The sequence below is a fragment of the Barbatula barbatula genome (assembly GCF_947034865.1).
Source record: "Barbatula barbatula genome assembly, chromosome: 1".
In the NCBI taxonomy this organism is placed as follows: Eukaryota; Metazoa; Chordata; class Actinopteri; order Cypriniformes; family Nemacheilidae; genus Barbatula; species Barbatula barbatula.
The window spans coordinates 20,153,560-20,163,868 of record NC_136766.1 but is presented as its reverse complement, the minus strand read 5'-3'; the positions used below and the strand labels follow the sequence as shown (position 1 = coordinate 20,163,868).

Sequence of the window (10,309 nt, the reverse complement as noted above, 5' to 3'; positions counted from 1 at the left end):
CCTGTATGACAGACTTAAGCAGAACACAACATATTTTGAAGAATGTTGGCAACCGAACAACGGCAGTACCCATTCACAACACCAATGCAAGTCAATGGGTATCGCTGTTTTTCAGTTATCAAAATATCTTGTGTGTCCTGCTGAAGGAAGAAAGTCATACAGGTTTGAATTAAACAAAGGCGACGAGTAAATGACAATTTTTTTAAATTATGGTTTAACTATATGCCTTTATAACTAACCTTACGTAGTTGCCCAGGCAGAGAGAGAGACTATTTTTGCTGTATTGAAAATGGCTGTAATCTGAGAGAGTAAACAGTGCTGAGCAACTACCGAATAGTGACGCCCTCTGCTGACCAAATCATGCAACCAAACTGATCTGAATCCCGCAAAACACCAACTTAAAAAACACTGTTAAAAAAAGTAGCGAAAAGCACTGAAACAGATACACAGGACTTTAATTTGTATTTGTACTCAATAAAAATGACAAGATATATGAATGCTTTGAGTTCTCTTGAAAAGAGAAAACTGTACATTTGAAATGACACACAATAGTATTATAATTTCAGCTTGTTCGCAGAAACTTCTTTTTGTTTCTTTTTCTTTCCTGACTTGTCCTTGGACCCCTTGATCTGGCTTTTAACTTGGTCTTGTAGTTGTGAGAAAAATGCTTGAGAGGAACGAATAGCCTTATCCATGCCATCATTCTGCATGAAATTACAAAGATGACAAAAATATTAGTATCAAAAATATTTCTAAAATACATGTGAAGGACTTACAAGGAAATGCAGTCTTCTCCACACACCTTCGCTGCTATCATAAATACTATCAAACTTTAACTATGGTTACTAACCGTAAGGACTTTGGCTTTTCCTCCTTTTGTAAGTTTCTTGATGGTCTGTTCAACTTCAGCTTTGCTTTTCTTATTATTCTCTCCACTTTTAATCTGTTTGAGTTTCTGCCTCTTCTCACGATCCTGAACCTTACGACGCTTAAGCAGCTTCTTCTTCCGCCTCTCTCGTTTCTTATCTGTGGTTGTCTTCTCTGTGTCACCGAGCAGATCTCCAGCCTTGTTCTTCACCTGAGATCAGACAATAAAATTGAGTTACAAAGCAGGAAGATTTGGAAATGCAGTTCACAGTGAATTGATAAATAGCTTCACAAATGGAGGGAAAGCAAACCTTAATTTCTTCTGGAGCCAGTAGAGTGGCATCACTGGCACTGACTGGAGCCACCTCTTCCATAGTGATTGAAGGCATATTGGAAACCACCTTCACCTCAGGAATATGCTAAACAAAACAATTAAAATGTCATTAATATATGACTTATGCATGAAGGTCACTAGAGAGCTACTTAAAATTGTATTGCGTGTCTATGGGTTTGATGACCTAGTTGCACATCAGCACCACTAGTGCATCATTCTATTTCCTGTCAAATTTCGCTGTTGTCTTTCTGAAACCTTGTCCAAATGTATTGTTTTTTAATTTGTTTTTCAGGAAATAAATCACTGTACTTGGTTACATATTTGCAAAACCCTGCGATAAACATAAATGATGGCTAATGATAATGATTCATGGCTAAAAACAAATCACGATATATGGATACAAGGTTTCAGAAGGACAGCAGCGAAATGTAACGATAAGGAGGAGAACTGGCCCTCTCGACTCAGTCAGGTTCCTCCCTAGGTTATTCCTGCAGTGTTAGCTTAACTTCTGTAGATTCCCTTAATGTTGCTTTTATTAGCATGGTCTTTTCTTTTACATGTAAAGCTGCTTTGAGACAATGCAACATTGTGTAAAGCGCTATATAAATAATTGAATGAATTGAACATTAAATAAAGCATAAAACAAATGACCTTATTATTTCTGAATTTCACATATTGAAAAGTGCTACTCCATTAAGCTCATTCTGAATACTATATCGTCCCTGTCTATGAACCAAGAAAGAAACGTTACTAACTGGCTTTGGTGTGAAGTAGAAGTGGGAAAGTGCATCCAGTTTAAGGAAGAGTGTGTCCATGAGTTTCTGGATCTCAACATGAGCTGGGTTCTCTTCCTCTTCCTTCTTGTCCTGTCACCCACAATAAGACTCAAATTTAGACAGTTAAGATATAATTCACTACATGTAATATTATATAGAAAAGTATAGAGACAATGGAAGAGATTTACCTGTGTCTGTTTGAGATATTCTTGCTCATAAACCTCAGCCAAACTCAGTTTACTCTTCTCGTGGTCTAGAGTAAGTCTCTTCTTATACTCAAACACCTCTTCCTTGGGTTTCTCTTTTCTTACAACATCATCCCATACCTTAAAAAAACAAACATGCAACAGGTCAAAAAGTCTAGATAGATTCAGCTCGTGTCAAGACGGTCTTAAAAACAAACCTGATCTTTAATTCTCTGTTTGATAATGTCCTCGAGCTGTAATGTAGTCTCCTCTGTGATTGCAGGAGCTGTGAAGGAAAAACAGAGAAATACATGATCTAGAAATCAAATTCTCTTAAATTGTTTTGCTGTGAATGTCAGTGTGAAGCTCACCCATCCTGGAGACCTGGTCGAACGTAACATCCTCTTCCAGCATGCTGTTTTCTGGCCGAGTCTGAGAGGTCACCTCTCCCATCAGCTGCCACGGCTTCTCTGACAATGCATCTTTCTCCAGCTCTCCTATTTTTTGGGCCAACTGTTTAAGTACACAGTGGGGTGACTACTGGGAAAAAAATACATTCAATTCTTAAATACAGATTTTATACGAGAACTAAGACAAACCTTTTCCTGACGTTTTTCGAATGATGACTTTGACTCCGGTTTAGGTGTAGCTTTAGCTTTACCACCAAGAATTTCTTCCACATCCTCTCCCTCACTTTCATCAGGTAGGTCAAAGGTCACTTTCCGTAAATTATTTCTGGCTTTATCGTCCATGTCATCACTACACGAAGAAGTAATTGTGTTAGATCTCTTATTAACACAATTAAACACTTTATTCTGTTTGCAAACTACTATGGAAAAGATTGGTTTCATCAGGTCTTACTCCTCCATATCAAAATCTTCCTCATTCATGTCCTCTTCCTCTAGACCAGCATCATCGTCGTCGTCGTCTGCTCCCTCAAGTGCATCATTTGATTCTGGTTCATTCTCCTCATCTGGATCTGTCTGGTCAGGCTCTCCGTCCACAGGATCAAAAAAATCTTTGTATTTCAAATTTCTGGAGCTTATCATCTTTGAAAATAAGAAAAGTATATCACTTTAAATTAATGATAAAACAAAGTACTTTTGAATAATCAATAAAGTGATTTATTCTAAGGTGTGTTATTAAGAAAACAAAGATTTGTTTGTTAGTGGGTTATGTTAGAAGTACCTTTTTCAGTTTTTTTGAAGCCACTGGTTTGTCAAAATCTAGTTCTTCATCTTCATCTGATGGCAGATCCTGAAAATAGTCGATTTCTTCCTCTGTGGTCTGCTTGCCTTCTTTTTTATCCATGTCATTCAAAAACGACTCCATTTCTGAAAGCTTAAAGAACCTGTCATCTACTTCTGACACAGTCCTGTTAGATTTTGCCACTTTGGTTGTAGACTGTATCTGCTGTTTAGTTTTTTTCTCAAACTTATCCACATCAAAGTCTACATCAGAGTCCTCCCCAGATAAGTCATCTTCCTCGTGGTCTTCAAATGGTTTCGTCTGAAATTCCTGGTCATCGTCCTCATTTTCCTCGGCACTCTCCCCTTCCAAATCCTGTTTATCCCCATCTTCTAAATCAGTATCCTCCTCTTCCTCTGTGTCTTCAAGAAACGTCATAGTATCATCCATGACAGTTTGTTGAACTGCCTCCTCAAAGTGTGCCAGTAATGCGGTGTTCTGGAGCTCCAGCTCTTGCCAGATTTGCTCTTCATCAAAGTTCTCGACGACCAGCTGCTCAAGTGGGCTTCCTTTGCAACCTGCAGGCTCATGGGCCTTATGCAGATCGTAAAGAGTCTTTGTAAGAAACGTGAAGTCTGTTGCCAGAGCATCTTGAACACTAAAAAAATACAAGTAAGACACATAAAACGTTATAATAAAATCAACCCCAACGTTAGGACCCATTGAGACACAAATTAACTTAACAGTGTAACCTGAAATGGATTCAACAAGCTAGATGAGTAATGAAAGCGTTGTTACTAAACGGTTATCTCGATTAATCTTACCTAAGAAATAGCTCCGGGTGTGCTGTGTTAGACTTTATAAGCTGTAAACAGCTCCCCAACGTGTTCCTACCATCTCCGCTCGCCATCTCTGCCGACACATGGGACTCCGCGTGCGTGTCGTAAATACAACCCCCGGAAACAAATGACTCGCGATGTTAAGTTCCACACATAGCGTTCCGTTTAAGCGTAACGTTTATACCACAGACATACATCCATCGTTTACATAGTTTTTTTTTTGTGTGGGTGCTCATAAGTTAATCATTAAATAATATTATCATTGTACGTTTTATAAGGTATAAACAAAGCATCAATTAGAAATGCACTTACGCTTAACATCCTCGCGCTTTAAAATAAAGTTTTTTCAAACGTTTTCAAACCCTAAAGATGGCTGCCTCCATACTGAAGTTTGCAGGTAAATAACACCAAGCTAATATTTCCTAACATTTTCCTTGTATGTTCGTAACGTTACCATATTTTATCACAGATGAACGCGTCTCAGTTGTCTGCATCTGTTATATTTTAGAACTTAAATAATACATTTTGTCATGCAACGCTATACTTGCTATTATGGTTCTACATTCAATTGATCAACATTACAGAAACAATCTTTCTTACAGTTGCAGGTATTTCGAGGTGTGCACGGCACACGTTACCCCCAGTAAGGGCATTGTCTTTGTCTTTGCCCGTCAGACAGGTTGTCCCTCAGTCTTTGTGGAAGTTAGGCAGGCTGAATCATGTGGCAATCGCAGTACCAGATCTAGAGAAAGCCACATCGCTGTATCGGGATGTTCTGGGGGCTCATGTGAGCGCAACTGTCCCTCTCCCCGAACACGGGGTGTACACTGTGTTTGTGGAACTGGGCAACACAAAATTAGAGCTCCTGCACCCGCTGGGAGAGAAAAGTCCCATCGCAGGATTCCTGCAGAAGAACAAAGCTGGAGGGATGCATCACATCTGTATTGAGGTATAAAGACTAGAATCTCACACAAATTTACAGTCACATTTAGTCATTTAGCAGATGCTTTTATCCAAAGTGACTTTCAGAGAGCCAAAAGCGATATGTCATACAGGAGCAATAGTAGGTGCTAATACAAAGTTAATACAAACTAGTTTCAAACAAAACCAGACCAATACCTGTTGAGAGAAGGAGAGAGGTTAGTGTTTTTTTTCATTTGTCTGTCAAGTATTCACCGAAGAGATGGGTTTTAAGTAGTTTTTTGAATGTTGCGGGAGATGGTTGACTGGACTGAGTTAGGAAGACTTGTTTTGAAGGAGAATGAGCAGGAAAGCGATTTACTGCTTTTGAGGAGGTATTACAAGACGCAGCTGGTACGCTGAACGCAGGGTTTTTGTTGGGGTGTAGGAGGCTGTGATGCCGTAGGATGAAGTATGCCGGCGCAGATCCAGTGATAGTCCTGTAGGCAAGCATCAGTGACTTGGATCTGATACAGGCTTCAACCGGTAGCCAGTGGAGAGAGATGAAAAGGGGTGTCACATGGGACCTTTTGGGCTGTTTGAAGACTAGGGGTGCTGCTGCATTCTGAACCAGCTGGAGTGGTTTGAAAGCCTTTGCAGGAAGACCAGCAAGGAGATCATTGCAGTAGTCCAACCAGTAGTTACAAGGGCCTGGACAAGGAGTTGTACCGCATGCTTAGTGAGATAGGGCCTAACCTTTCTAATGTTAAATAAGGCATATCAGCATGACCGCGTTGTCTTTGCAATTTGAGGACAGCTGTTCATCAAATATGACTCTGAGGTTCCTGGCTTTTTTTGGAAGGAGTGATTGTGGTATTGCCAAGTTGGATGGTTAGATTGTGTCGCACCGTGGGGTGTGCTGGAAATATGTGTAGTTCTGTCTTGGCAGGGTTCAGCTGGAGGTGATGCCCTTTCATCCAAGATGAGATGTCTTCTAGGCAGGCTGTAATGCGAGTTGATACAGTCGTGGCATCTGGGTGAAATGAAATGTAAATCCATGTGCAGAATTTACAGAAATTCACACAGAAATCTCTTACTACAATCCAAAACCTCACTGTATTCATAAAGGTATTATTATATTCAGAATAAAGCAGATAAACAAGGACAACATTCTTTTTTTTCATTAGCCAATTTTATTGCTGTCCCTCTAACAAAGCATAATGCGCAGGATCAGCTGTATTTTGGGAACTTCTGGGCTGTAATTGCTTTTCCCCAGTTTTATTTCTTGCCATTTTTTACAAATTTGTGTTTCATTTATGTAACGAGGTTCAATAAAAGGAAGGAAGGAGGCAGGAACCGGCGAACGTACAACAACGTTTAATTAAATAAACAAACAATAAAACAAACTTAAAATGCCATACAAACATAATAAAACAAAATATAATGTTCTCTCTCACACTTCCCTGTTGTCGCTCGTCTCTTATGCTTCCGGAGCTCCTCCTTGAGAGATGCCGAGACCGGTGCATGCACAGTTGACGCTCGTTATCACTCACGGGACTGGCCTTGCGCCTTTCCCTCACGGCTCTCGCCTCGCCTTGCTCGTTACAATTTATGTTTTCACATAATAAATACAAGAACATATAAATGATGCATTGAAAGGCTTCTTCTTTTCTTAATATCGGCAAAGCAGAATTACTGTCATTACATTTATTTATGTTTCCTTTTTATATCCCTATTCATCCCTATTGAAGGTGTTTTTACATTTAAAAATAGTTGTGAAATTGTTGACCTGAACTATACTAAAGATTAAATCTGCACTGTTTTGTGTCAGTTTTATTGATGTTCCATGATACCTGTTTGATTCCAGGTTGATGATATTAATGCAGCAATAGCTGACTTAAAGGAAAGGAAAATCAGACTGCTCTCCCCAGAGCCACGGATAGGAGCCCACGGCAAACCTGTGATGTTCCTCCACCCTAAAGACTGTGATGGAGTCCTTGTGGAGATAGAGCAGGCCTAGATATTTGGAGGCTCATGCCTTGAACTTCTTGCATTGTCTATCAGACAGCAACACTAAGACATATTTGGATGTTCAGTTTTAACATCAATAAAAAGTCGGATATTTACTCAAACTCATGTTGCTCCAAACTATTCTATTCTGTGACTGTCTTCTTTATTCACTTAAATAATCTTGTTGCTTCTCTTTTTCATGAAAACTAAACTGAGACTAAGCACGTCAGTCATTAACATTTTGCATAACATATCTTATTGTGCTCCATGGAAGAATTTGTCGTATAGGTTTGGAACAACATGCGGATAAATGGTAATCGGTAAAACATTATGACAGAATTATATTTTTGATTGAACAGTAATAGTAGAATAATAACAGTAATCAAGTGATGGTTGCAAGAAAAGAGGACTCCACGTGTATTTTATCTTATATCTAACTATTGTCTTTATTGTCGTGAATAAATAATGTGTTAGCCTAGCTGTTTCTTTAGACGCAAACAAAATTGCACTCCATGACATTTACACGTTTCTATGAAAGGAGTAGTTCACCCAAAAATTTTAATTATTTCATAATTTGCTCACCATAATGGTTTTTTTCAAACCTGCATGACTTCTGCTTAAAACAAAAAAGATATTTTGAAGAATGCTGGTAACCAAACATTGTCACTGACTTCCATTGTAATGCCACATCTGGGACAAATATATTTTGTGTTCTTCAGAAGAAAGAGTCATATACAAGTTTTGAATGAGACGAGAGTGAATCTACTATGACCTGTAAATGTTCAGAGCATCTACTAATGCAGAAATACACTAAAATGCAGGTTTATTATTGCTACACAAAAAAAGTGTGTTTAGAAGAGGGTTTTATATTATAAAAGTATTCGTATAATGGCAAATAGGTTTTTTTATGCTATGTGAATTGAAAACCTCTCATCTTGCTTTTAACAGAGCCAACAGATTGAAGTTTTTCTTTCTGGCTTACAACCATGTAATTGGGAGACAACTTGAATCAAACCCATCTCTTTTCTGAAGTCAACCCTCTGCCAAATAGAAAGTTGTTTTGAGCTTTGTGCCTTAAATCTGCTTATTTTGGATATAACTGGATGAGTGAGATTAGGAAGTAGTGTTTGTGGGCTGGTGGTTTTCTCACTGTGTGGTCTGAAATGTCCTGTTTGAAGTTTTCTACATTATAAATCTCCTTCAGTTGTTAGAATAAAATTATATTTCAATTTATCTGGCATAGACATTGTCACCTAGTCTGTCCCAGAACTATTAAATATCTGTAGGTCTGCACAAATAGTGGGTTTCAAAAGTGATAGTTCATTAAAAAATGAACATTCTGTCAGCATTTACAAACCCTCTTGTCGTTTCAAACCCGTATGGCTTTATTTCTTTCACAGAACACAAAGGAAGATTTTTTAAAGAAAGTTGGTAACCTGGCCCCCATTTACTTACAAAACCGATGCAAGTGAATGGCTTCCGCGGTTTGTGAAAATGACGCGCGACTGTTTTTATTGTGAAAACTGAGATATTAACCTGACGCTGTAACATAATTCAAACAAACATTGGCTATTGGTCAAAATGCTTGTATTTCAAAATAAATATTTTTTAATAATATGCTCCAAATTCTGCTTTGCCATTGTTGAATATGTCCTAATATGAAACCATGTAAGAACTTCATTATCCCACAGATGCATATCCAGTTTAATCTGGGGCACTGTTTCATTGCCTTATAGCTGTGGAAAACATCTCACTTTTGTCTGTCTCACAACACCCTTTCTTAAAGAAATACCCTACGATTTTGATTTCTGTGTAACAATTCACCACCAACACATTTCTTGTTATTTACGTGTTTTGCGGCATTGTTTGTTTAATGCGGTGTTTATTACACGTCACACTTTCGTGATTACACAGACATTTGTATCCTCTTATATAAACACTGATACATTTGCTAATGTGTTCTGGTTCGTGTTATAGATTCTATGCGCCCACGAAAGGAAAGAATATGTGCTTCGGCAACAGCGTAGGCTATATTTCTCTTATGTTATGTAGGCTAATGTGAATCTGGTCGGCAGGGATGCATCATGCATTAGGAGAAATGATCTGCCTTCTCTGTCCAAGGGCCAGAGCAAATATCTTTGGAAAAATGACATCACAAGCCATCGAGGACGGTCAATGACGTATTTTATACATTCATGCCGCCACTAATGACCGAAGAATGATTTATAAGGCATATTAGAAGCAATGATAAATACGGCTGAGGAATATGGTCGGTCGGTTCACACAATGAACGCTTTCTCTCTCGGGTGGGGTTTGTGATGATACTCAGAGAGCCGTAATGGAGCGCCCCCTGCTGTTCTTCACGTCTTCTGCTTGCGTTCTCTTCAGTGTCTCATTCTGGGGGATGCAGTTTGTGTGGTGAGGGCTCGGCCGGACGGTGTGGTTTTCGCTCCCTGTACCGTTGAACACAGAGGACTTCTTTATGTGAAAATCTCAGCCACAGTGGTTATGCAGGTAGGCATGTTTCGTATCTTGCGTTTTCCATTTGAAGGTTTATTGTAGCGCTTGGATGCGGGAACGAAGAGATGCGCTCGTGTACAGTGAAGGATACGGCAGGATTTCATCCTCACGGCGCAACCTCTGCTACATCCACGTTGGCTAGATATTAAGAGTAAACCTTATTTTACAAATTATATTTGATAATCTAACATGTTATAAAAGTCCATTATACAGTCTACGAAAAAGTAATTGAGCACCTGAAATATATTTTCTGTGGTAGTCTTTAAATTCCTCGTGAAAATGTATCTCGTTCAATGGTTAATAAAAACAATCAGCGCGGCATTAAATGTAAACGAAAAAGTGACGTTTCTCGCTAAAAACAGAGACTTAAAAGGACCTAGTTGTAGATGTGAAGTTTGTTGACAAATACATTGTGTACGACTAATAGTCCCAGTTAAGTCTGATAAAACAACCCTTTATCTTTACGATACTGTGTATAGGCTACATCATAACCTACATGTTTGAAAAAGAGGTGGTCTTGCCTATATCAGTCTCTGATAAAAAATGTGTTTATGTACATGTAGATTAAGATTTATCATTAGTCATTCTGAACAATGCTGAATAATGAATCTGTTTATTTAGAAAAGTTTCCAATCTATCCTGACATAAATTAAACTTAGATTTAAATTAGGCACCTGTCACATAAAACCT

The 10,309-nt window shown here is 38.6% G+C and overlaps 3 protein-coding genes across 3 annotated transcripts in view; 2 read left to right on the top strand and 1 right to left on the bottom strand.

Moving 5' to 3' along the window:
• Positions 1-166: 166 nt before the first annotated feature.
• On the bottom strand, positions 167-4,508 carry mphosph10 (M-phase phosphoprotein 10 (U3 small nucleolar ribonucleoprotein)). Its single transcript, XM_079457494.1, has 11 exons — positions 4,175-4,508; positions 3,351-4,008; positions 3,024-3,211; positions 2,762-2,921; positions 2,534-2,675; positions 2,381-2,448; positions 2,166-2,303; positions 1,957-2,067; positions 1,179-1,286; positions 851-1,078; positions 167-704 (listed from the first exon to the last, which is right to left on the bottom strand). The coding sequence occupies exons 1-11, from the start codon at positions 4,258-4,260 to the stop codon at positions 555-557; spliced, it is 2,037 nt and encodes a 678-aa protein (XP_079313620.1). The 5' UTR covers positions 4,261-4,508; the 3' UTR covers positions 167-554.
• Positions 4,324-7,584, top strand: mcee (methylmalonyl CoA epimerase). The gene is made up of 3 exons (XM_079457507.1): positions 4,324-4,586; positions 4,792-5,138; positions 6,957-7,584. The coding sequence occupies exons 1-3, from the start codon at positions 4,559-4,561 to the stop codon at positions 7,107-7,109; spliced, it is 528 nt and encodes a 175-aa protein (XP_079313633.1). The 5' UTR covers positions 4,324-4,558; the 3' UTR covers positions 7,110-7,584.
• Positions 7,585-9,498: 1,914 nt separating this feature from the next.
• The window catches only part of apba2b (amyloid beta (A4) precursor protein-binding, family A, member 2b), a 70,884-nt gene continuing 70,073 nt past the window's right edge, over positions 9,499-10,309 (top strand). Inside the window, exon 1 of the mRNA XM_079454410.1 lies at positions 9,499-9,613. The gene's annotated coding sequence lies outside the window, so the exon portion shown is untranslated. The remainder of the gene's footprint in view (positions 9,614-10,309) is intronic.